Consider the following 26,986-nt stretch of genomic DNA (forward strand, 5'->3'; position numbering starts at 1 on the left):
TGGTTTTGGAGAATCATATTATTTAATTTCCAATTAGTTTTTGATTTGCCTGTCCAGGTGCCCTTACTAATTATTTTTTTATTGCATTATGATCTGAGAAAGTTACATTTATTATTTCTGCTCTTTTGCATTTGTATGCAACGTTACTATGCCCTATCACATGGTCAGTCTTTGTGAATGTACCATGTGCAGCTGAAAAGAAGGTGTATTCCTTTTTGTCTATTTATTTTTCTCCACATATCAATTAAATCTAATTTTTCTAGGACTTCATTCACCTCTCTTACCTCTTTCTTATTTATTTTTCGGTTTGATTTATCTAGATCTGAAAGAGGAATATTTAGATGTCCCACTAGTATGGTTTTACTATCTATTTCTTTCTTGAGCTCTGCCAGTTTCTCCTTTATGAATTTGGATGCTGTACCACTTGGTGCATACATATTGAGCAATGTTATTTCCTCATTGTTTATACTGCCTTTAATCAGGTTGTAATGACCTTCCCTGTCTTTTTTAATCATATCTATTTTTACTTTGGCTTTGTCAGAAATCATAATAGCCACTCCTGCCTTCTTTTTCTCATTTGATGCCCAAAAGATTTTGCTCAAGCCCTGAACCTTAAACTTGTGTATGTCTACCCGCCTCATATGTGTTTCTTGTAGACAACATATGGTAGGATTTTGGTTTCTGATCCACTCTGCTATTTGCTTCCGTTTTATGAGCGAGTTCATCCCATTCATATTCAGAGTTATATTTGTCAGTTGTGCATTTACTGACATTTTCGTATCCTCCCCTATTCCTATCCCTTCTTCTTAAACTATTTCCTTTTAAACCAGTGGATTGCTTTAAGCCAATATCCCTTATCCCCTCCCTTGATTAACTTCCCTTTCTATCCCCTCCCTTATTATTCCCCTCTTTTTGTTTTTAAAGGCCTAATGAATTCCCTCCCCCTTCTTCTCCCCTCCTTTTTTTTTGACCTCCCCACTCCCATGCTCCCCTTGGTTTATCCCTTCTGACTTTCTCAGTAGGGTTAGATAGAGTTTTATATCCCAATGGATATAACTATTCTTCCCTCTCAGGGTTAATTACACTGAGAGTAAGGTGTAAATATTACCTCTTAATGCTCTCTTCCTCTCCTTCTTATAATAGTATTCATCCCTTCTCCTTCCCATGCCCTCTTTGTGTGTAATAGAATATCCTATTTTTCTTATTCCTTCAAGATTCTCTTGGTGTCCTCTACTATTCATCCTCCTTTTTCCTTCCCACCCATACTATCTTAGACCATTTGGTATTCCAACCTCTCCCTATGAATAATTCTTCTAATTATTATAATAGTGAATGCTATAATGGTGAACAGAGTTCAGTACAGAGAATTATACATAACATTTCCCCACATAAGAGTACCAATAATTAGATCTTATTGAAGCCCTTAAAGAGGCAAATTTAAAAAATATGAGTTTTCTTACTTTCCCTTCTATTTCTTATTTACCTTTTCATGTTTCTCTTGATTTTTGTGGTTGGATATCGAATTTTCCATTTAGTTCTGGTCTTTTCTGTGCAAATGCTTGGAAATTTTCTATCTTGTTGAATGCCCAAACTTTCTCCTGGAAGAATATAGTCAGTTTTGATGGGTAGGTGATCCTTGGTTGTAAACCCAGTTCTCTTGCCTTTCTGAATATCATATTCCAAGCCTTGCGGTCTTTTAGTGTGGAGGCTGCCAGATCCTCTGTGATCCTGATTGGTGCTCCTTGATATCTGAATTGTCTCTTTCTGGCTTCTTGTAATATTTTTTTTTTTAGTTGGAAGCTCTTGAATTTAGCTATTATATTCCTGGGGGTTGTCTTCTCATTGTCTAGTGTAGAGGGTGATCTATGGATCCTTTCAATGTCTATATTGCCCTCTTGTTGTAGAACTTCAGGGCAATTTTGCTGAATAATTTCTTTTAGTATGTAGTCCAAATTTCTATTAATTTCTGCTTTTTCAGGAAGACCAATGATTTTCAGGTTGTCTCTTCTAGACCGGTTTTCTTGATCTATCAGTTTCTCATTGAGATATTTCATGTTTCCTTCTATATTATCTGTCTTTTGACTTTGTTTTATTTGATCTTGCTGTCTTGAGAGATCATTGGCTTCTACTTGCCCAATTCTTGTTTTGATTTTCCTATTCAGTTTGGTCTCCTGTTTTCCAGCTGTTTGATTTTGGTCTCCAATTTGCTTATTAATTCTTTTGATTTCGGGGCATCTTTTTCTAATTCCTCAATTCTAGCCTTTAGAGACTGGTTTTTGGCTACAATCTTTTGGTTTTCCTTTTCAATCTGGTCATTTCTGGTCTTTGATTTACTTGCCTCACTTTCCAATTGTGAAATTCTGCCTTTTAAACTGTTATTTTCTTGCCAGATCTCTTCCATCTTTCTCATGATCTCAGATCTGAACTCTTCAAGACCTTGTGACCCGTTTTCATTGTTTTGGAAAGGTTTGGATTGTTTGTTCTCCTCAGTTGCTTCCTCTGTTGTCTAGATTTTTTCTGTGTAAAAGTTGTCCAGTGTTAAAGGTTTTTTCTTCTTCATCTTTCTCTTCTGGTTTTCCTGATCGTTTGCCATATTAAGCTGAGTTCCCTCTCAGCTTTATGCTCGTGCCCAGGATCTGTTTGTGGCTCTTTAGAGATTCCTGAGGTCTCAGGTATAGTCGTTTTGGGACAAGCCTCCTGGTGGTCTCCTTGCTCGTTCTTTTGCCTGAAGCTCCTTTAACAGTCTCAGGGAGCTGCTTCCACAGTGAAGCACCTTTCTGCACTGGGTCCCCACTCAAGGTCCACTCCTGCACTCAGGATCAGCCCCTTCGTCCGGCCCTAGTCCGAGCTTTAATCCGTGCCTCAGCCAGCGCCTGTGTCAGCCCCTTCGCCTGTGCCTGGGCTCAGGGTGTGGGCTCAGGGTCTGCGCTCAGAGTCTGTGCTCAGAGTCTGTGAGTTCCTCAGCCTCCCCGGGGGGTCCCAAGTCTTGCTGCTCCCAGGAACAAGCCCTGGTGAGCTGCCAATGACCCAATGGGTGCCCCAAACCTGCTCCGACTCCCGTGCGCTGGCTTTGGCGCGGTAGGTGGTGTGGGGTGGTGGAGGGGGTTGCTCCACTCGTGTTTTCGTGGGAGCTGTTTCACCCCTTTATAGCATGGAAATGCCCCGTTTCCATGTACCTCCAATGCTGCGCCCTGTAGTGGAGTCCCTTCTTTCCTCTGGATTTGTTTTTATGTCTTCTTGAGGAGTCCTATATGCGTGGGTTAGGAGAAGTCAAGCAGCTGCTTTTTACTTTGCCGCCATCTTAACACGGAACCCTCCAATTACATTTTAATATGGTTCTGGCCACCTTCTGGAGTTTTGCATACCAATGCCACCTGGGGAGCTCATGCTTGACACCTTTGATGTATGTGTCTAATCATGGATTTCTCAATCCCTTACTATCTTGTTTTAGACTCTACCACTCAAGTTGAATCTGCTTTCTTAGCAAATATCAGTTATCTTTATACTGCTAAATCTAATGGCCTTTCCTCAGTCTTCATTCTCTTCTCTCGCTCCTTCTGGAACTTTTTCCTCCCTTGGCTAGTATTACAGTGTTCTGGTTCTTTTCCTATCTATCTGACCCCTTCTTGTGAGGTTCTTGTGCCTGGATCATCATCTGTCCTGTCTTCCTCTGGCCACCTTTATAAACTTTTTTTTCCCCACCTTCAATATTGCAGCTCTGAACAGGCCTCATTAACTAAAAACTATGGTCCCCACCCCAGTCTATATATCCAGCTCTAATCTTGGCCTTGCGCTCCAATCCAGCATTTTCAACTGCTCTGAATGACTTATAGGCATATTGAACTCTAGAAGTTAGCAGAATTCATTATCTCTCTCTCACACCTTCCCCCATTTCTGTTGGCCATTCTTCACAAACTCAGAATCATCTGAGACTCTTCTCCATCTACCCCACTGCCAACCAATTAGCAAATCTTATTGACTTCACTTCAACATCTACTTGACCTCTCTCTGGACATATGTGTTTTCATATGTAGATATAACACTCTTTTCTCTGGATTTTAAAAATATTTACTTTTTGTCTTAGTAACAACTCTTAATATAGAAGGACAAGGGGTAGGCAATTGGGGTTAAGTAACTTGCTTAGGGTCATGCAGCTAAGAAGTCTTTTGAAGTCAGGTCCTTCAGACCTAGTGTTCTATCCACTCTGTTATCTAGATGCCCCTGTTCTCTCTGGATTTTTTTTCTCTCTTAACTAATCCTTAGTTTCTTCTATTGAGGGTATTCCCCACCTCTCTCTCCTGCCCCAGGCTTGGCTATCTTTTCTTCTCACCATTGTTTTTCTTAGTAATCTCAGTTCCTATGGTCTCTAGATATTGTCTTTGTGCTGATAATTCCTAAAATTTCTCTTTATATGTATCCATTTCTAATATTTCTCTTGAACCTGAGACTTGTATCTGACATCTACAAATTAATAACATCAGAGGCATCTCAAACTCAACATGTCCAAAATGAAATTTGTTATCTCTTCCCTTTAGAACAATTCTTTGTCTAAATTTCCTTATATCTTGGGGCATGAGGATGGGTGGGTACATTGGAGAGCCTACGTTAATGTCTGGTAGAAAGACCACTAGCCCTGAAGTCAGAAGATGTGGGTTCAGAAAACCCCTGAAATTACCAATGTAAATTTGGACAAATCAGCTTACCTGGCTGGGCCTCAGTTCTTTATCTGTAAAATGAATTATTTTTCGAACTACATGACTTTTAAAGTACTTTCCATCTTCATATCTGTTATCTTATATTTCTAGTTACCTACATTGGCAGCTTTAAGAGTCATCTAGGACTCTTTACCCTCCCTTGCTCTCAACATTTCTTGTATCTATATCCTTTCTGTTCACATAGCCGTTATACTGAGACCCTTACCACCTCTCTCTTGGCATATTACATTAGTTCTTAATTGGTCTTCCCAATTCCACTCTCTCTTCTACTGTTGGATTTAAAAAATCAGTCTGGCAGTCTACTGAACTATTTCCCCAGATGCTTCCTGACCACCTGTCCCTGACACCACCTTGATAATTATGTATGTACCAACCCCCTTCCCCAAACATTTCTATATAAACTCTTGGCTGAGAATTCCAAGGGGTCGTTCAGGCATGCCTCTCTGCCTAGGGACCCTAGCTATTATTGCTAGTAAAGAATGAGCCTCTTCTTGCATATTGCATTGTCAGTGTGATTCTTCCTCCGGCCATGATCGAACCAGGGTTAGGTATTAAAATTTGGGTACAACATATGGGGGCTCGTCTCTCATGGCCAGGAAAAGACCCACTGCCAGAAGAGCCAAGAGGGTGAGGAGATCTGGGGTTGAGTGGCCTGTGCATGTGGTTGTGTGATTGTGTGCTTGCATTGTATGAGGAGGGAGCCTACACAGGCTCCCTTCTGCATGTGTGTGGATGTGTGATTGATCTGATGGGGAAGGTGATGCCCTGGTAAGCATACAGCTAAGTGGTTCAGCTTGCCCTGCCGCTCTGGGATTGATACGGAGGAACCTAAGCCAAGCTTACAAGCCACGGGCGCCCTTTCTACCTGTTTCTGAGAGAGGACTGGGGAAAGTACGCAGTTCCTTTGATCCATGAGGACAAACCCTGGGAGCAAGTGCTGTGTGTGATTGGCAGGCCACGTAGACCAATTGATCTCCCTATTCCCTTGGAATTACTACGGGAACTGGTGAGGTTTGAGGCCTCACAGGACCCCAAAGCAAAAGGTTCGAGTCCTGTCTTTGGAGTCTGTCTGGTTGGTTCGAGTCCAGCCGGATTTTCTTGGGGATTGAGGCCCCAAGTCAGGGGTTCGAGTCCCCTGAGGAAGGCCAGTGGACGCCCTGGAGGTGGGGAGGAGAGAGAGGACTGAGGCAGGATCCCCACATTAATTGTTTGGGATCTGTCTGGGCTCCCCCAGGCAAGTGAGCGTGAGTGTGAGCACCTTTGTCTTGTGTTGTCTTGGCCAGTCTGGAATCTGTCAGGTTTAAACCGTCCTTAGTTCGTCTTTTGTGTGTCCTGGCTGGGTCTGTGTCTTTGGTGTTATTTCTGTCCTTATCATCAGCCAGGGAGAATCAAACTGGTGCTTGCTGGTTTCCCCAGCTTCAAGGCGAATTTAGAGAGGAAAACTGCAAACATTCTGCAATTCCCCTTCCCAGTCTACATTTCTAACCTCCCAGACTGGAGAAACTGTGCCGCCGGGGCTGCAGACTTAACAGTTCAGACTGGAGGAATTGTGCTACTCAGGCAGCAGACAATATTTGAATAGGGAGAGGATTCTAAATAAACCTCTCAGACCTGGGGGCAGATTTAACATCTGAATAAGAGAGGATTTGAAAGTTCAAAGTTCTTTCCTTAAGAAACACAGCCAGCCTAATGAACAGCTCACTTCTAACCCCCACTGGAAAAGGATAGCAGTTTGTTTAGGTGCTACAAGAAGCATTTTGTTAGAAATCACAGCCAAAGAGAGAGACTGGTTAGGTCAATCAGAGTGTAAAGCACAGGAAAAGTTAGGGGACAAGGAAGTCAGCTCAGCCAATCAGATGGCTGATTGCTGTACCTGAGTACCCTCAGTTGAAGGGGCAGTGTGCTGCAACTGTTTTAATGAGCTTTCTCACAGCAAGTATTTTCTTTTTAACCATGGATCCTAAAGAACTGATTTTTTCCTTTTAAAGCATGCTTGTCATAAGGTTGTATGTTTTTGTTTATTGTTGTCTTTGTCACAGTCTTGTCTCTATGTATTCTTAAATTGGACATTACAAAAAAGAGGGGGAGTTGAAAGATTGAACTTCCCACAGTCAAAAATCCTCAGCAGAGGACAAAAGCAAATATCTGTTCAATGATTTTTCCTCTTTCTTCCTTTGGATCGGCCCCCAAGGGAGTAAAAAAGAGAAAAATTCAGAGCAGAAAAGGGAGATTTTACTCCACAATTGGAAGCATTTTCACTTAAGATCTGATTTTAAGTGTTGAGGATTGCTAATGATGTTGATATGATACAATGTAATTTTATTTATTGTGGTAACTGTCAGTCAAATGTGAAATATTAACCAGATTTTATTGAGCACAAAAACTCATGGTTAGAAGTTTGTTAAGTCTTGGTTTTAGTGAATTGAGAATTGTCTAAATGTGGTTAATAGCCAGTCTGACACAGAGAGGAAATGTTTATTCTATAAGGTCAAAAATTGTATTGGCTACTTTGTAGATGTAAAAGTCATTCAGAAAAAGTTGTAATGTTATTATTGAGAACTTATTCTAGAATTTAAACTTGGGATTTTAAAATGAGATGTTCTTTTAATGTATGTGCTGTCAGAACTAGCAACATGTAATCATATTATACACAAGAAGTTTTTAAAGTGGTTAATCTGTGCATGGATTTTAATAATACAGACACTGAAAATTTGGTAAAAATGTGTGCAGTGTATAAGAAGGAATTTGTGATCTAGAGATTAACATGTATTTAGACTCAAATTGCTAGAAAGTAATGATGAATGAATACAAAATATGTATGCATTTGGACTATAAAGAGAATTAAGTTTTCAATAGGTTAAGAATATATGATGTGCAAACTGTATGAAATTAACAAGAGAAAATTTGACCAGCCCAGGAAGCTAATAGGATTACATACAATTAAATATAGTACCTTTCCTCTTTTTGCAATGATGGTAAAGGAGGAGAAGCCAGAGGAGATCAGAGTGAGTATGAGTTCTAGTGCAAAATAGAACAAATGGTAAATCAGAATAATATTGATGGAATTTAATCAGTTATGTAAGCAATGCTTTGAGGTAAAAGGAAACTGAGGTTCTATTCTGTTTAAACAGAGGTCTGAAAGGAATAAAAGTAAATGGCTTTGAAATTCAGTTGTTTACATACTGAAAGATTGCTAAAGGGCTTAAAGTTATTTGGAAGTTGTGGAGTTCAAACTAAAGTTTGTTGAAAATAATTTATTATGAAGATTTTGGTACATGCTAAATTTTAAATTGTAGGTGATCTCACTTGGTAAAGAGAGATAAGAGACAAGGTTGTTAAGTCATAAAAACCTAAATCAAGCCAGGCAGCCTTAGGGTAAATTGCTCATAAACCCTTCCTTGCAAATAGGAAGAAGAAAGAAAGAAATACTTTTAATTGTTCCACTTTGATACTGATATAGCAACACAGTACATAAATAAGATCTTAAAGAGTTTAAAGATGAGTATATTTTAATTGTATACTTCAGAGTTTTAAAGAGATGTTCAAGCAAGTAAAAGCTGATAGAATAGTCATGGATATCTTGTAAAACAGGTTCCTTTTTTAGCAGTACAGTTGTTATAGGGGTGCAAATGGTGAACCCCTGAGTTCGGGAAGGAGGCCCTGAGGATGAGAGGACTCCAAGTTTAGCTTAGAAGTATCCTTTTCAAAAAGTGTGGACATGACTCCTTGCACTCAGGCATTTAGTGAGTGGGGTGGTCTGTCTGAGATCCTCTGGGCTTAGGCTATCAAGGTGTGGTCAGAGGTGTATCTGTTTAAATTGATCAAAAATATTTTTTTAGGTTTAAAGTTATCATAAATGGTTTTTCATCTCAGTGTATTAAAATTGACTAACTTCATTATTACATTTCACTTCCTGGTCTTGAAAATAGATAAGCAGCCTGCTGGTCAAAAGGCTTTCTTTAAGGTTTATAGTGCTTAAAAGGTTTCAAATCTTATAATTGAAAATAGACCTTGTAATACTACATGCTTTATGATATTCCTTTAAGTATGACTTTTATGTAAATTGTTGCTAAAACATGTGCTTTAAGTGTTGTTTGAATGTAAGCAAAAGCTCATTGTAAACCTGTACTGTACCATGGGTTTTGTTCAATACTCAGTGGTTACCTCAGTTTACCAATTTGTACTATGAACTGAATCTTATAATGAGCACTATGCTAAAGTTACAGTGTCTCAATTCTTGGAAGTTATTGATTAGCATTTGAAGGGATACCAAATGATATGTTTATTTTTGTGATGGTAATAGAGAGTCAGAGAAAGTGAAGAGGTAAGGTGTGTTGTGTTTGAATACAGAAGAGAGACTTGGATGTCCTGAGTATGCAGATTCGTGATGGGTAAATGGAAGTTGTGTTCTGCTTTTTAAGCAGAGGGTTTGAGGGAAAAAGAGAGAAGAAGGAGAGAGAAGGAGAGATGAAAGAGAACAGATAGGGAGGTGAAAGAGAATAGACAGATGTTTTACTCTTTTAATTGGATCCCTGACCTAGGGATAATTTCTAAAGTTAGTGTATATGGTGTTGGGAAAATCATAAATAGTTCTGGAATTTCTCTTGAAAGTTACACTGAAGAGATTCCTGTATGGCTTGTCTTAGTCTTTCAGATGGCCCAGGTACAGGAGACGATACAGCCCTGATTTATATTTACTGTGGAGCTACTCAGTCCAGCACTCCTTGTTCCTTAATTCAGGTTTTGTGACTAAAGTGTGATATGTTAATTATTGCCAAAATATGTAAGAATAACTGAGTGATCAGCCTGGTAGGGATGTGAAAGGCTTGTTTGAGAGTATGGAAATTGTTTTCAGACTGCTGCTTAGCAGAATTTCTTTGAGCTGTAATGGGAAAGACTTGTCTTTTAAGGAAGGAAAAGGCTTCTGGGATCCAATAGTGATATAGTACAAAAGACAGAGAATATTCTGTGATGGTTAGAGAGGCAATTCTAGGGCTCAACTTGGACTGGACCTCTTCGGACCATCTAGGCTACTAATGCTTGAGTGACACAAGGATGGCATGAGCCAGTGAAAGCTTTGGCCTATACATGGAGCCCCTCACTATGTGTCCCTTGGGACACATATATGCCTTCCCTTTTGGAGCAAGTTCCCACCATAATCAGCACTTAATGCAAGTTGTAAAATTAATGTTTCCATCTCCCCAAATAACCTATTAGGTTAATAATTGAAAATTATCAAATTGTTAGGGAACACACTTTGAGAAGTAGGTGAAGTTTAGTGATAGATGACTTGTAGCTTGAAGCCTTAATTTACCACAGCTGAAGTTTGGATCTTGACCCTGGAAATAACCCAGGGCTTTCTGGATTTCCTCCAGAATCTGGGATAAAGAAATTTATTTGTAAAGTGTTGTTATTCAAGTACTTATAGATGCCATATTAATGTGGGCTTTGCAAAAGGATATATTTTTTTAACAGAAACATCGCATGCCAATTCTGCAAACAACTTAGGGATCAAATTTCCTAAAAGGTTTAATTCCCGTCAGAGGATGATTTCTGGGGATAAAATCTGTTCGCTAAGATACCCAAATGTTAATGTTTAGTATCAGTTTCTATTGTGCTAATTTTCTTTTTTTGTATCTGGTGTTCTAGTTTTTGCCCTAGTCCTAGGTTCTATACTTCTGCCTTAGGGATGGATGCTCCCCTTTTGACCTGTCTGTCAGTCTGGGGAAACAGTCTCTGATCTCCAAGCCTTCAGGACCCTGGCATTCGCTGCAGAGGTGCCTCTGAAGACCCTGTGCCCACAGCTCCTCCTCCTGTTCCCCCTCTCAGAGATTCTACGCCCCTTCTCAGCTTGAAGAAGCTATAGAAGGTGGAAACCATCGACCCTCTTCCCTTAGACATTTGGAGGAGGAGAGGGGAGACGGCATGGGACATTGTGGGACATTGTACCCCAGAGACAGCATAGAACATTGTACCTCCATAGTGAAAAAGTTGTTTTTTTTCCAGGGAAACTATAGGCAGGAAAATTCCTTTGCTTCCACTATGTACCCTTCCCCTTATTCTTAACCACCTAGGAGCTTTTGTAAAGGAATGAATTAACACCATTTAGCTTATGGTCCTGCATCAGTATCACCTGACAACCCCCACCCTTGATACAGCGTGTGCTGACACCAATCTTTAAAGGACCACCTGAGGATGATTCCTCAGGATCAAAAGAAAAAGAAGGGAATGTTGGATTTAAAAATCAGTCTGGCAGTCTACTGAACTATTTCTGGCCTGGACAAGCTACCCCCAGCCCCCAAGGTTTCCCAGCACAGTCTTCCTTATCTCCCCCTATCATAAACCTAAAACTGAAGCTATCTTATCTGATGGATATTAACCTTCTTGAGGAATGTTTGTCTATGTTTGCCTGCTTAACAATATTTGCCTACTTAATGTATGTTTGCCAAATGCTTCCTGACCCCTAACCCTGAAACCCCCCCACCCCAGATGCTTCCTGACCACCTGTCCCTGACACCACCTTGATAATTATGTATGTACCAACCCCCCTCCCCAAACATTTCTATATAAACTCTTGGCTGAGAATTCCAAGGGGTCGTTCAGGCATGCCTCTCTGCCTAGGGACCCTAGCTATTATTGCTAGTAAAGAATGAGCCTCTTCTTGCATATTGCATTGTCAGTGTGATTCTTCCTCCGGCCATGATCGAACCAGGGTTAGGTATTAAAATTTGGGTACAACACTACATAAATGCCAAAATCATCTTCTCAAGTATGTTGCTGACTACAACATATCTTTGACCTTTTGCTTCTAGGATAAGATACAAACTTCTTAGACTGGGATTTTTTTTTTAAGTGAAAAAAGTATTTTTTAGGCTGCACTTAAGAGTTCTTTCTCTGGAGGTTTATAGCAGATTTTATCATGGGTCCTTTGGATTGTCTTAGATCATTGTGTTGCTAAAAATAGCTAAGTCATTCACAATTGAATGTGACAATATTGCTATTACTGTTCTCCTGGTTCTGCTTACTTCACTTTATATTAGTTTATATAAGACTTCCCAGGTTTTTCTGAAATCATCCTGTACATCATTTCTTATAGCACAACAGAACTCCATTACAATCATATACTACTTGTTCAATCATTCCCTAATTGATGGACACCCCCTTAATTTCCAATTCTTTGCCAATACAAAAAAGAGCTACTATAAATATTTTTGTTAATCTATATAGGGCCTTTTCTTTTTTCCTTTGATCTTTTTAGGGTTACAGACCTTGTAGTAATATTGCTAGGTGTATAGTTATAAAACTCTTTGGGAATAGTTCCAAATTGTTCTCCAGAATGTTTGGATTGGTTCATAACTACCACCTGGTTCATGACTACCAACTGGTTCAATTCGGTTCTCTATTTTTCCATATTCCCTCCAGCATGTGTCATTTTCCTTTTCTGTCATTTTAGCTAATCTAATAGGTGTGAGGTGGTAGCTCAGAGTTGTTTCAAATTGAATTTTTCTAATTAATCATAAACTAAAAAAGTAAAGGAGCAGCTAGGGAGATACTTCCTAGCTGTGTGACCCCTGGACAAGTCACTTCACTTTGTTTGCCTAGCCCTTGCTCCTTTTCTGTGTTAAAATTAATACTAAGACAGAAGGCAAAGGTTTAAAGAAAATAGTAATTTAGAACTTTTTTTCATAGCTTTGATTTCTTCTCTCACATGTAATTTAAATTTAGCTCACCACAATCTGGCTTCCATCTACTCCTTCAGAATTATTTCATCTTCCTTTCTTCATGTTCTCTGCATTCCAGTCAAATTGATCTAGTAGATATTGCTAGAATTCAGTATGCCATTCTCTTTTCCATAGGTTTTTCCCCCTTACACGTAGAATGTACTTCTTGGCTCTTTGAAGCCTCTCATGGTCTCCTCCAAGAGCCTTCCTTCTCCCCCTGCAATAAACCAAATCTATTTTCTAAGAACTAACAATGATTAATTAGTTATGGAGAGTCACATTACCAGTAGGCTGGATACTTGGTGGTGAACATTTTTTGGCTGTTGCAATAATGAAATGGGGAAAAATGAAAAAAAGGGCCATTAGTTCTATGTGGTCTTCTTGTGTTTCTGGAGTGACAGTGGCAGTGGTTTGTTGGGCAAGGAGATAGAGAAGCTTTTAAACCATCAACAGAGGGACAGAAGGTGGTTCACTTAGTGGACTGAGATCCTGACCTAGAGATGGGAGGTTCTGGGATCAAATATGGGCTCAGACACTTCCTAGCTGTGTGACCCTGGGCAAATCACTTAACCTCTGATTCCGAGCCCATACTGTTCTTCTGCCTTGGAATATACAGTATTGATTCTATTATGGAAGGTAAGGGTTTTAAAAGAAAATCAACAAACTTTAGAGCGCTAACAGTAAAATTCAATGCTGTAAATGAAACCAGAAGAAAGAAATTGCAGTGCAAGGAAAGGATGGCTCATGGGTCCTCCCACAAACAATTAAAATGGTGATCTCATGTATCTCATGGGACATTTGGTCGTCATCATTGGTGGTCAGTCATGTCTGATTCTACTTGACCCCATTCTTGGCAAAGATTTTGGAGTGCTTTTCCATTTCCTTCTTCAGTATGTCCCGAGAACTGAGGCAAATAGGGGTTAAGTGATTTGCCCAGTCACATAGCTTGTAAGTGTCTGAGAATGGATTTGAACTCAGATCTTCTTGACTTCAGGTCCGGTGCCCCATGCACTGCACCACCTTGCTGACCCCCATTTAGTCATTACATATTTCAGTACTAATTATAAGTATTTGCAAAAAGACCACCATGAAAATAATTATAACATGTATCAACATTAGTTCCTGAGCATGAATACCTTTCAGATTAAATTATGCTCTGGTACTTAGTGATTTTAATACAAAAGTGAAAAAAAGAAAAGGATGGGAAGAAATACATGGGAAAGTATAGCTTAGGAAAAAGAAATGGGAAAAGCCAAAGACTTGCATATTATACAGAAGCCACAGGTTTCTATATCATTAACACTTGCTTAAGAAAAAAAAGAATTGGTAGGTTTTTGATATGGTAAGCGTCAGACGGTGTCACAAAGAATGAGATATAGCTTTTAAATGACAGGGAAAGCCTACCTCTGGACATGGGCATTATGCCTTTGTCAGATGTCTGTACACAACTAGACTATGCACCCCCTCAACCCTTTTTCCATGTTTGTCTATTCTTTTTAAGCACCCCAGTTATTTGAAATAGTAAGTTCCTTCCCTTTCTTCCCCTTTTCATTAAAGTATTTTTCCTTATTTACATGTTCATTCCTTCTTCTTAGAAGAACAATGGGATTCTGAAGAGACTTGTTTCTTGTCTCTTATTCTCTTTGAATGGTTGGTGACCTTGATGTCATCTTAGATTCTGCTCTTACTCCACATATCCAGTTAGATGCTAGATCTTGTCATTTCTACCTCCACTGTAGCTTTTGCATCTGTCTCTGGTATACTTTATCATTATTTAGTCAATTCAAATTCCACAGATGTTTTTAACTTTCCAGGTTTTTTGTGACTAAAGTTTGCATTTCAAAATTTCTACTCACCCCTAGTTTTTCATTTTGAATGTTTGAAAGCCCTATTCTAGTAGTGATCAATTTCCTCTCTAGTTTTTTTATGATGTGTTATCTCTGATTGTAAGCTTTTATATTTTCCCTTTTATAATATATTTCTAGTACAGTCTTGTGTGATCCTAAATGTGGTTCAGTGATATTTGAATTCTTTCTGACCACTTGAACTATTTTCTCCTTTTATGTGGAAGAGCTTGATTTTGGCTAAGACAGTCCTGGGAGTTTTCATTTTGGAGTTTCTTTCAGAGGGTAACTGGTATATTCTTTCTATCTCTCTGTGGTTCTGATGAATTTGGGCATTTTTCCTTAATAATTTATTGAAAAAGGCTATCCACATAATGGACTTCTCTACTAGCAGCAATGCAAGAATCCAGAGCAAGGCTGAGGGACTTATGAGAAAGAAAACTAGCCACATTCAAAGGAGGAACTGTGGGAGGAGAAACACAGAAGAAAAACAACTGTTTGAACACATGGGCTGATGGGGATATTATTGGGGATGTAGACACTAAATGATAACTCTAGTCCAACTATCAATAATATGGAATTAGGTCTTAATCAATGATACATATAAAACCCAGTGAAATTATGTGTTGGGGTTTGGGGGAGAGGGAAAGAACATGAAACATGTAACTATGGGAAAATATTCAAAATAAAAACTAAAAACAAATAAATAACATAAAAAGGCTATCCAGATTTTTGTTTGGTAAGGTTTTCAGGTAGTCTGATGATGCCTAAATTTTCTGAACTTGACCTGTTTTATATGCCAATTGTTATTAATGGTAGTTTCATTTGTTTTTCATTTTTTTCAATCTTTTGACTTCTTAAATTTCTTATTGGCTCACAGAGACATTGATTTCTGTTTGTGTTATTCTATTTTTCTTGAAGTCTTAATTTTGATTATATTTCTTACCGACTATTGCAAGTTATTTATTCTCCTTCCAGTTTTTCTGCTATGGAATTCGAATTTCATTGTAACTTGTTTTTTATCTCTTGCTTCATTTCATTCAGTCATTTTTAGAGTCCCTGTGATCAAGCCATTTTTTTTCCCTCTGAGTTTCTGCATGTACTTACTGTGGAATTATTCTTTTCTGGGTTTACCATTTACCTTTGGGCTTAAAAAAACCAAACACACACATGATTTCATTATCTTCAGTATTTTCTTCTGTTTGACTGCAAACTTCAGATACATTTATCAGGGTTTACATTGACTTCTCTGGTTCATTTCTTCTCCAAGCCTCTTTTGGTCTCTGGCCATTTTCTTTGCTACAGTTCTAGAATGCATAAAGGAACCTATTATTTCTGTTTTTTGTTTAGTTTTATTTATCATTGTTTCATCTGGAATCCTAAGCATGTTATTTGCTAGGGGCAGATGGGAGGGAGAAGGAACTGGGCCCTTCCATAATCTTTCATGTTGCCATCTTGACTGGAAATGTAAAATTAATTACATTATCAGTCTCCACAAGGTGGGTTTATGAGGCAAAGCCAGGAAGCAGTGTAGGTCCTACTTACTCAACTGTTCCTCCAGGTAGAGTAAGGGGAGGGCAGCTGGTGTGGGAGCAACAACTCTCTGCCAAGGTGCTCCAAGCTCAGATGTCTCTCTTTCTCCCAAGGATGCAATGATCCTTCCAGGTGGCTAGGATTACAACCTTGGTGTCATAGACTCTGCTGGCCCTCCATGTATTCAGTTAGTTCCCAGACTGTCATTTCTACCTCCATAGCTTTTGCATCCATCTCCTTCTCTCTACTCATACAACCACCACTTTATGGGCTCTAATTCCTCTCACCTGGACTATTGCACTAGCCTCCTGATTGGTCTCCTTGCCTCAAATTTCTCCCTACCCCATTCTGTCCTCTATGTGGCTGGCAAAATAAGTTTTATAAAATATGGGATGTTCAAAGTCCTTTATAACTCAGGCCTAGCACATAGCAGTATTAATTAATAGTTGTTGGCTGACTGATCATGCCACTCACTTACTCAGCTCTTTCTTCTCTCATTTAAGAATTAAATATGAAGTCTTATACTTGGAACATTTTTATTTTTTTAATTAAAAAAAAATAAAACAATCCTTACCTTCTCTTAGAATGGATACTAAGTATTAGTTCCAAGGCAGAAGAGCGGGTAAAGGCCAGGCATTTGGGGTTAAGTGACTTACCCAGGGTCATAGAGCTGGCAAGTATCTGAGGTCATATTTGAACCTAGGACCTTCTTGTCTCTAGGCCTGGATCTCTATCCACTGAGCCACCTATCCTGTCCCATTATGCTTGGAATTTAAATGCATTCTAGATCAGTCCCAAAGTAGGTCAGTCCAATGATTCAAGCTCAAGATTTAAAATGCAGTAAGCACTGGTGAATTTTAAAATGAATTTTCAAGCCAACTTTATGAATAGGAAAAAGATGAAGAGAACAAAGCTTCTAAAGGAAATAACAAAGTGATACTTTCTCCTGCAGAATCAATATAACAGATTATGATACAATATAATTATTTATATATGCCACTTCTATTTCAAGTGCAGTAAAACCTCCACCTTCTTAAAGGTTATCCCAGTCACCTGCCTCTGGAGCCCCTCTCCAGTATAGAATGCTAGGTAGGGCTATGCTTAGAAAACAGTAAGAAGAGTCCAGGGGCAGCCAGACTGCTAAGTGGTTAGTGCACCAGGCCTCAAGTTAGTAAGACCTGGGTTCAAATTTGGCCTCAGACATGACCTAGCTATGTGACTTTGGGCAAGTCACTTAACTCCAATTGCCTAGCCCTTGCCAGAATTGATACTAAGACAGAAGGTAAGTATTTTTTAAAAAGAGAGAATGAAAGGATCTAGAGTCAAAAGAAAAGTAGGAAGGAGCTGGCAGCCCTTATGGTCCTTTTATGACAGGCATATATTGTCTCTGGGCCTATACACTAAAATTTTACAGTTCATTTGGGCTTACATTCTGTTAACATAATTTTTGGGAAACCAAAATCACTTCCATACAGTTTTAGGATTGGGCTGACATGAAAGAACTTAGTATTGGTAATATTATGTGTAGGCCTTTTGGATAAACATAGGGAGAAGTCTTATTTTATTCTTGGTTTACAGGCAGACTCTCTTGAGTTCTTGGTGGGCCAGAAGCATTGACTAGGTAATGTTGGTAGGAAGGAGAAGTAGAAAGATGTTTGAGAGTTGGAGGCTAGAGTCCACTCCGAGCCTGTTCATTTCTCATCAGTTTTATGAATCAGGAATCCAAAAACCAGGTTCCTTTTCTCTTTCATTTGCTTCTACTGCCTCTTGGCTTGATACCTCTCCTGAGACCATCTTGTCTGATATTTTTTTCTTCCTGTTCTGTTTCTCCTGAGCGCTCAGTCCTTGTTGTTTTTTCTTTTCCTTTTCAATTAATAACCGTTTATTTTCCACTTCCTCATTGGGAAAAACAAAACAAATACCTTTCAACAAGCATAGGGGAACCAAACAAATTTACACATTGTTAAGCTCTTATTAAAACCTCCTCCTAGCCCTTGAAGGAGCATTTCTTAATCTGGTTAACTTGTTTTTAAAAAATATTTCAATAGTTATTTGAATATAATTAGTTTTGCTTGGTATTTTATTTCGTACACTTTAAAAACATGTTGAGAAGGGGTCCATAGCCTTGTTACTCATCTTTACCCCCCGACTTCCTTTAAAGTCCCAGTCTCAAATCCCTCTCTAAAATAAAACTCTCCCATACCCTCTTAATTCTAGTATCTTCCCTCTGCTATTAAATTTCCAATTTATCCTGTGTATCTCTTCTTTGTGTATAGTTGTTTACATGTTGTGTTCTCTTTTTGACTGGGAAATTGCTTTTTTCCTTTCCTTGTACCACCAGCACTTACAGTGCCTGACATAGTAGGCCAAGAATCCTGGCATGGACATTTCTGTTCACTCAGGACTTCCTTTAGTTTAACTAATTCTTTTGTTACCAAGGTATTCCCAAACTAAAAAGTGACATCTTTTGCCTCCTAAAGGACATTATCCCCTAAATAGTTGAGTAAAATCAACTAACAGAGTGATTATGACTGACAATACATGAGGCATCTGGGGTGCCTCAGTGCAGTGATGGGCAAACTATTCCCGGTGGGCCAGATCCAGGCCATAGTTTGCCCATCACTGCCTCAGTGGATAGGGCCTGGAGTAAGGATGACTCAAATTCAGATCCCTCAGCCTCAACACAATACAGAGAATGCCTGAGAAGAGCTACCTCTCAGGGTTGTTACGAAAATTAAATGAGATATTTGTAAAGAATTTTGCAAACCTTAAAAAGCACTATATGAACGCTAGCTATTATAATCAAACATTTCGATTCAGTTCTTTACCAAAAATATCCAGCAGGTGGTGCTAATAATACATTTTTAGCTTCCATGGTTTGGGGCATCCATCCTACTGGTGAAGTAGATGTATCCTTTTCTGCTCCACTCAGCTACATCTGCCTCCTTTGACAGATTTTTATTTGAAGTAACTCCTTAAGGGAGTTTCTGACCTGGGATGTCCAAATTCACAACTGTTCTTCAATAGCGTGAATGCTTATTTGAATATACAAGGTATATTATGAAAGGAGCATGTGGTCTAACTAGGGGGAGGGATGTACATAAGTAACTGTGTAACAGGTAACAGGAGAGAAGACATGAATTGATGGAACAAGGCTTGTTTGGCTAGAATGTAGAGGTCAAGGTTTGAGATAAAACTTATTAGGCAGGCCATTTGGGAACCATTTGGTTAGAAAAATATGATCATTAAAGTATATTTTATCAGATTAATAATCCCATATTGTGTGTTTAAAAGGTGTGCCAACTCTTTCAGTTCACTTAGAAACATCTATTTCCTTGTTAGCATTTCATTTTACTTTCTATTTGGGTTTTCCATACACCCTCTTCAACAAGAGATTCAACAGTTACCCTTTCACATGTGATCATTTAGGAACTCCATTAATTCTTCCTCCCTCTGTGAACTCCTCAGCTGCCTTTCTAAATTTTCTTGTTTCATTTAAACATTTTTGCTTACTATTGGCTTGGGGCAATTTAGTTTTTTCTTACTTACCCCTTCTCTTGCTTCTCATCCATAGTCCTAGACTTAGACAAGGGTGTGTCAAATCACTTTGGTCATGTTAGCTTCCAGTTGCTTCTACATATCCAGCAGTATAGGACAACTTCCTTTTTAAATTCAAACTCAGGCAACCTAGCTAGATGATAGCTGACCTTTCCTTCTTTAAATTGATTTTCTTCTCCACTTAATTACCAAATAAAATAGGCTTTTTTCATGTTCTTAGATCAGGAAGAGAATGTACATGAAACTGAAGATTTCTATTCTATACAATTTGCTTTCCAAGGTTTTAAGTTCAGCACGTGGCTTTTTTAAGCCATCCTGCTTATATGTGCTTCTTTCCACTTTCCTGCATTAAAATTTTTTTTCAATGATCCTCTTTATTTTTACTTTATTGGCTATATCTCCCGCCCTTCCATTGAGAGAAAAAGAATTACACTGTCAAACAAAACAAATTGTCACATTTATTGTGTCTAAAAAGGTATGTCTTATTTTGTATTTTGAATCCTGTCAGGAGATAGGTAGCATGCTTCAATCTTCAGTCCCCTGGATGACAGTTGGTCTTTTCATTGATAAGGGTTCTTAAGTCTCCCAAAACTGTTTTTACTTTGTAGAATTAATTTTTCTTTACTTTTTTTTTTAAATTTACTTTGCATCAGTTCATATAGGTCTTCTGAGGTTTTTCTGAAACTGTTCATTTTGCCATTTCTTATGGCACAATAATATTCTATTACATTTGTACACCATAACATCCATTCCTCCAAAGATGGAGAGGAACTAAAAATCCCTTAGTTTCTAATCTCTTCCTATAACAAAAAGAGCTGGCATATATATATATATATATATATATATATATATTTTACAAATGAGCCCTTTTCCTCATTATTTGATCTTTTTTGGGTATTTGCCTAGTGGTGTTGTTGAGTCAACAGTGTAGTGACTTTTTTGGGTATAGTTCCAAATTACTTTCCAGAATGATGGTGTGTAAATGGAATTAGCTCATCCTCATTCATTGTTAGACTCTAGCCATCAGAAATAATGTCACCCTACTCAACTTAGTGGGGAGGGGAAGATTAGTTACCCACATGTGACAGTAAGTAACAAATCAAGAACAAGGGACTGCCCTTTGGGCAGTCCAAAACAGTGTTGAGGCTGCCATTTGTCCACTTGAAATTGAAGGTGGATGCAGGAAGTGAGGAAAGATGCTATCTTTAAATATGATGGTAACTTCCTGTGGAGGCAGTTGGCGCTTGGAACTTGGTGTAGAAGGATCTCTGGAGAGACTTCAGACTACTTCCCTCTGAATTGTCATGTGGTTAAGTTGGGCTGACTTCCTTTCTCCTCCCTTGGCGTTTCTGGAGGCTCTAGCCTCAAGGAGGCCTCTCTAATTGTAAAAGGCCTTGTGGCTAGAAGCCTTGTTTAATTAACCTCTGTGCTCCTTTGCTGGGGCCTCTAAATTCTTACCTGGTCTGGACCTCTGGTCCAGGCCAGAGTTTCTCTCTCTCAATTTCCCTACCTTAAACCTTCCTAATTGTAAATAAACTTCCATAAAAGTCATCCTGACTTGGGTTTGTTTTAATTTGGAATGGAGTTAATCTGATTCCTGGTGACCATACCTTAAATATCTAGTTTCCTCTCTTACAATGGAACCATCTCACAGGTCCATCAGTAGTATAATCAATCTTTATCCATATCCCTTTTATCCAAATCCCTTTATCCATAGATTTCAATTGCATACTTGCCTCTCTAATTTATTTATATAAATGTATGTATTATTATTAATAGTCAATTATCCTTTATGTCTAAGTCATTTCTCCATTTGGGCTTTTATCTTACTATATGGTATGAGACATTGGTTTACACCTAATTTGTGCCAGATTATATTCTACTTTTTGGCAAATTAATTAACTCAGTATTGGGGTCTCTGGGCTTATCAAACACTATGCTACCTTTATGTTTGCTTCTATGCGTATCTCAAAATTTTTGCATTAGTCCCAAATCATTTTGATGATTATTGCTTTGTAGTATAGTTTGAAATCTAGGGCTGCTATTTTGCCTTTTCATTCTTCCAAATTTAGTCACCTTCTTTCACCTTACTGCCTCTTAAATCAGGTTCAGTCTTCTATCACTGGTATATCTTCATCCTCCCAGCTGACACTTGGAACTGAAATCATTTTCCTTCTACAAGTCTTCCCACCACTACTACTACCATCCTCCTCCTTAGAAAAGGATTTAAGAGGTCTTCAGGGTAGATAATAATATTTCTTAAGTGGAGTGTATTTATTTAAGTAGATAAGTGTATTTAAAGCTTCTCATGTGGTTGTGTTTTGTAGTAGAGTTGTAGTATTGTAGATGGGCCCCTCTCTATCTAAGATGGGGAAAAAAGGAGAGCAATCTTGATTAACTTTTATGGCTACTCTTATTCTCTTCCTTTAGGAGTTGGTAAGCAAGTTGCTGTACTTCCACTTTAAGGATGACAAATGCAAAGGTAATTCCTTTTCTTAAAAAGTTTTTTTGTTTAAGAGCTCTAATTAAAAAAAAAAAATTTTTTTTCTTTAAACCACGGGGGACCTCCTCTCCATTTCTCCCAACAGAACCCTCCCTTGTAATTCAGAAGCACAATTAGGCTGGAGCAAGCTAACGTATAAGCCATCCCACAACACAGGTCTCATTCTATACCTAGAAACCTCTCTCCTGAGAAGAGATGTTTTACTGTCTCTGAATTTATGATGGGTCATTGCACTGATCAGAGTTCAAATCAGAACTCAAGATCAGGTGTCTTTTAGTGATATTTCCCATTGAGCATTGTGGTCATTGTGGAGACTCTTCTTTTGGTTTTGCTTACTTGTCTGTATAAGTTCATAAAAGTCAAAGATAATTTTCCACTCAGTAGTCAGGTTTTAGCATCAGGATCATCCCTGTGTGGTCAGTCAGTGACACTTAGAAGTTTAAGAAGTCAGCATAAAAAATGATATGAAGGATAATTTAAGAAAAGCCTGGAAACTACCCAAATTAATTTACTTATTTAGTGCTATACCTATCAAAACTACCAAGAAACTTTTTTATTGAATTAGAAAAAATTATAATAAAGTTCATTTGTAAGAACAAAAGATCAAGAATACCAAGGGAAATAATGGAAAAAAAGTGTGAAGGATGGAGGCCTAGCAGTACAAGATCTTAAACTGTACTATAAAGTAGTGGTCATCAAAACAGTATGGGGGGGGGGGTGCAGCCGGGTAGCTCAGTAGATTGAGAACCAGGCCTAGAGACGGGAGGTCCCAGGTTCAAATCTGGCCTCAGACACTTCCCAACTGTGTGACCCTGGGCAAGTCACTTGACCCCCATTGCCTACCCTTACCACTCTTCTGCCTTGGAGCCAATACCCAGTATTGACCCCAAGACAGAAGGTAAGGGTTTAAAAAAAAACAAAAAAACCCAATATGGTACTGGCTAAGAGACAGAAGGGAGGATCAGTAGAATAGACTTGGGGTAAATTACCTCAGCAAGATAGTGTAGGATAAACCCAAAGATCCCAGCTTTGGGGACAAAACCCCACTATTTGACAAAAACTGCTGGGAAAATTGGAAAACAGTATGAGAAAGATTAGATTTTGGTCAACATCTCACACTATACCAAGATAAATTCAGAATGGGTGAATGACTTAAATATAAAGAAGGAAACTATAAGTAAACTAGGTGAACATAGAATAGTATACCTGTCAGATCTATGGAAAATGAAAGATTTTAAAACCAAGCAAGAGATAGAGAATATTACAAAATGTAAAATGAATCATTTTGATTACATTAAATTAAGAAGTTTTTGTACAAACAAAACCAATGCAACCAAAATTAGAAGGGAAGCAACTATTTTAGGGGGGGGAAAATCTTTATAACAAAAACCTCTGACAAAGGTCTAATTACTTAAATTTATAAGGAGCTAAATCAGTTGTACAAAAAATCAAGTCATTCCCCAATTGATAAATGGGCAAGGGACATGAATAGGCAATTTGCAGATAAAGAAATCAGAATTATCAATAAGCACATGAAAAGTGTTCTAAATTTCTTATAATTAGAGAAATGCAAATCAAAACAACTCTGAGGTACCACCTCACACCTAGCAGATTGGCTAATATGACAGCAAAGGAAAGTAATAAAGGTTGGAGGGGAATGTGACAAAATTGGTGGAGTGTGGACATTGTTGGTGGAGTTGTGAATTGATTCAACCTTTCTAGAAGGCAATTTGGAACTATACCCAAAGGACTTTAATAAAAGACCATATCCAGCCATACCACTGCTGGGTTTATCCCAAAGAGATAATAAGGAAAAAGGATTGTACAAAAATATTTATAGTCTTTCTCTTTGTGGTGGCAAAAAATTGGAAAATGAGGATGTGTCTATCGATTGGGGAGTGGCTGAACAAATTGTGGTATCTGTTGGTGATGGAATACTATTGTGTTGAAAGGAATACTGAACTGGAGTAATTCCATGTGAATTGGAATGACTTCCAGGAATTGATGCAAAGTGAAAGGAGCAGAACCAGGAGAATATTGTACACAGAGACAGATACACTGTGGCACAATCAAATGTAATGGACTTCTCTACTAGCAGCAATGCAGTGATCCAGGACAATTCTGAGAGATTTATGAGAAAGAACACTATCCAAATTCAGAGAAAGATTTGTGGGAGCAGAAACACTGAAGAAAACCATTTGCTTGATCACATGGTTCAATGGAGATATGATTGGGGATGTAGACTCTAAACGATCACTCTAGTGTAAATATTAATAATATGGAAATAGGTCTTGTTCAATGACACGTAGAACCCAGTGGAACTGCTCGTTGGCTACTGGAGGGAGTAGAGAGGAGGGAAGGGAAAGAACATGAATCATGTAACCATGGAAAAATATTCTAAGTCAATTAAGTAAATAAAAAAGTCAGCCTGCCATGTGATCCATCCCCCAAGTAGTGTGACATGTAGGTATGAGCTCAGCTCCACTAGGATGCAGAGAGATAAAAATCAAGTTAATCTGATGAAGAGGAGGTGGCAGGGCACTGATTATCCAAGTGAGAGGGCAGACAGGGCTTAAAGCTGCTGCTAATTCATGAAAGAGACAAGGACAGACATTACAGTCCAGAATAGGTTGGACTGAGGGTATTCAGGGATGGAAATGAGCCCCTGGTATGTGAGTAATTTTATTTTGTCTCCTTTCCAGTCAGTCCAGATGCTCTACAGCTCATGGTGGAGATGCTGAAGATCTTTGTCCAAGGTGATTTGAGAGCTCTGGCTCTCTCTCTCCTTTTTTCAAACTCCCACTGATAGTTCCTTCACATGGGGACTAAGACTTAATCCTAAAATCTTTATGATTCTATATGTGCTAGAGCTACATTGGATTTCTCCCAATTTCTATAGGCTCTCAATCTCTCCCCTGGAATATGCCTTTCTGCATTTTAATTTATTTCTTAAATCTTGAGGTCCAAGAGTTGGGTTAATGACAGCTCTAGTCAATCCAGTATGCATTTTCTGAATACCATTAAATGCAGGCTGTGCCTAGTTACTGGAAATACAAAAACAAAATGACAAACAGACTCTTTCCTGCCCTTAAGCAGCTTATATTTGTACTCATAGTAAGCCTCTGTCATAGAGTTCAGGACAGTTCACAAGGAGAACTGGAGAGTAGATCAGCCTTGAGCTCAGAGCTCAAAGCAGCAAAGTGAGCAGGGGGCTTTAGACTTCTCTCATGGTGAAGTTTTGATAAACTGCATCTAAACCTGGGATCTTCTACTCGGACCTGTTCAAACTTCACTTTCACTTTTCTCCTCGTATTCATGGAACAGAAGCTGCAGTTCGAGCAATAAGACAGGCCCAGGCCGAAGACCAAGACAGAGTTGACATTGAACAATTTGAGAAGGTGTTGCCCCAACTGGTATGGAGTCTTTGGCCTCACTTCTCAGCTTGTGGGATGGAGTGGTGAAAAGGAATAGAAATAGGGTACATCAAATCATAGTACTGAGTGATTATCTAGTCCAGTGGTTCCCAAACTTTTTTGGCCTACCGCCCCCTTTCCAGAAAAAATATTACTTAATGCCCACTGTCACATAATATCACTGCCCTCCAAATGCACCTGTGGCCATCACCACTCTCCACCCCCCCCCCCCCAAATCGCAGCAGCACCTACCCACTTTGGGAATCACTGATCTAGTCTAACCTATTTTGTATGTGAGGAAACTGGTTTAAATGAAAGGGTTTTCCCTGGGCAACACAATGGAGTCAGGATTTGACCCTGAGTCTTAGTAACTATAATCCTAGCTAGAAAGAGGATGGTGAGGATGGTCATTGTTTATAATTTGTTTAACATTCTGTATGTTAGTAACTTGAAGATACCAAGCCTCATCTTCTCTCTTTAGCTTCTAGATTTTTAGAAGCGGCAGCACTGGAAGAGATGAAGGTTGCTGTGTCAAGCTGAGCCACCTGGGTCTTTTCAAGTCATCTACCTGCCTCTAAACTGTTTCAGTACAGGAACCAACCTCATCTTAACATTTCTGGGAGTGTCTTATTTCAGCAAGGAATTCAAAAAGGCCAGATTGTGTTTACTTCCTGACACAACTGAACCAAACCAAACAGAAGATCCCTAGCCACTGTCTGCCGAGAGTGTTCTACCACAGCCACTTAGCATAAGGATGAGGATCCCTTTCTTTCTCCTCTGCCAGGGCTGGAAAATAAGGAAGCCTGTGTGGTGTCTTCCTGGAAAAGCACAAGGTGGGAGGTGAGGGAGGAGGAAAAGGATAGGTACTGGGATCAAGGGAAGAGCTAAGAAGGGGCAAGCCAGGTCACACTGGAATAAAGTAAGGTGCTCTAGTTCCAGCATTTCCTGCCCCAGGGGCTACCTCAGTTATAGATCAAGGTACTGGTGCTGCCATTCATTCTTAGCTCCCTGGAAAACAAAGGCTATATATGTACATGGGGCTGAGGAGTTACCACACCCCTGCCTCATCTTCTGCGCCACCAGCTTTAGCCTCAACAGAGATTCCCTCCCTTCCCCTCAGCTCTGGCCCCAAGAGGAGCTCCCCAAGCACTCCATCCAGCACCAAGCTCAGAGCCAGGTACCTGATCTTTAGTTTATACACAAACAGAGCCTGGTGCTTTCCTCCCAACATTTTTGCTGCTGTCTGACATCAAAGCTAGTTTGTAACCTTTTAACCATTTGATATTCCCCTCAGAAGCTGCTTCCCTGAGCTATAAATTTGCTCTTACAAAGCAAAATCAATAAATCAAAACTGTCTCCTTGCCTGGCTCAGCCTTCTTGATGCCATTAATCACCCAAAGTCAAGTTGCTTCAAAGCCTTATTCAGCTCCACCCCCCCCCCCCTTTCCCCTCCATCTTTTTAGGACGAAAGCAAAACTCTTAAAAAGGACAGAATAACAAACAGCATGTGTGTGAATGCCCCAGCCCTCACAAGCCAGCTCCCCGCCGGCAGCTGAGAGAAGCTGTGAAATAGGAAACCTTACACATGTGGGCATGAGCCACAGCCCAGAGCCTGACTTGCCTGGAAAACGTTACTCTCACTGCAGCCGCTGCTCCAGAAGCTGCCTGCCATCGGGCAGGATAAAGTAGTGTTTGTGTG

At 39.2% G+C, this 26,986-nt stretch overlaps 1 protein-coding gene across 4 annotated transcripts in view; it reads left to right on the plus strand.

The window, feature by feature from the left end:
• The window catches only part of CENPX (centromere protein X), a 47,087-nt gene that overhangs the window by 18,683 nt on the left and 1,418 nt on the right, over positions 1 to 26,986 (plus strand). Inside the window, exons 1-5 of one of the 4 annotated variants that reach the window (XM_044671667.1) lie at positions 17,120 to 17,146; positions 21,802 to 21,853; positions 24,577 to 24,630; positions 25,199 to 25,287; positions 26,072 to 26,648. In XM_044671667.1, coding sequence (XP_044527602.1) covers positions 17,120 to 17,146; positions 21,802 to 21,853; positions 24,577 to 24,630; positions 25,199 to 25,287; positions 26,072 to 26,131 — 282 coding nt within the window. In that variant the 3' untranslated portion in view covers positions 26,132 to 26,648. Of the gene's footprint in view, positions 1 to 17,119; positions 17,147 to 21,801; positions 21,854 to 24,576; positions 24,631 to 25,198; positions 25,288 to 25,768; positions 26,649 to 26,986 lie in introns of those variants that run through there. The other 3 variants (XM_044671668.1, XR_006506049.1, XR_006506048.1) reach the window with 3 other exon arrangements.

The sequence above is a fragment of the Gracilinanus agilis genome, chromosome 4 (assembly GCF_016433145.1).
Source record: "Gracilinanus agilis isolate LMUSP501 chromosome 4, AgileGrace, whole genome shotgun sequence".
Taxonomy (NCBI): domain Eukaryota; kingdom Metazoa; phylum Chordata; class Mammalia; order Didelphimorphia; family Didelphidae; genus Gracilinanus; species Gracilinanus agilis.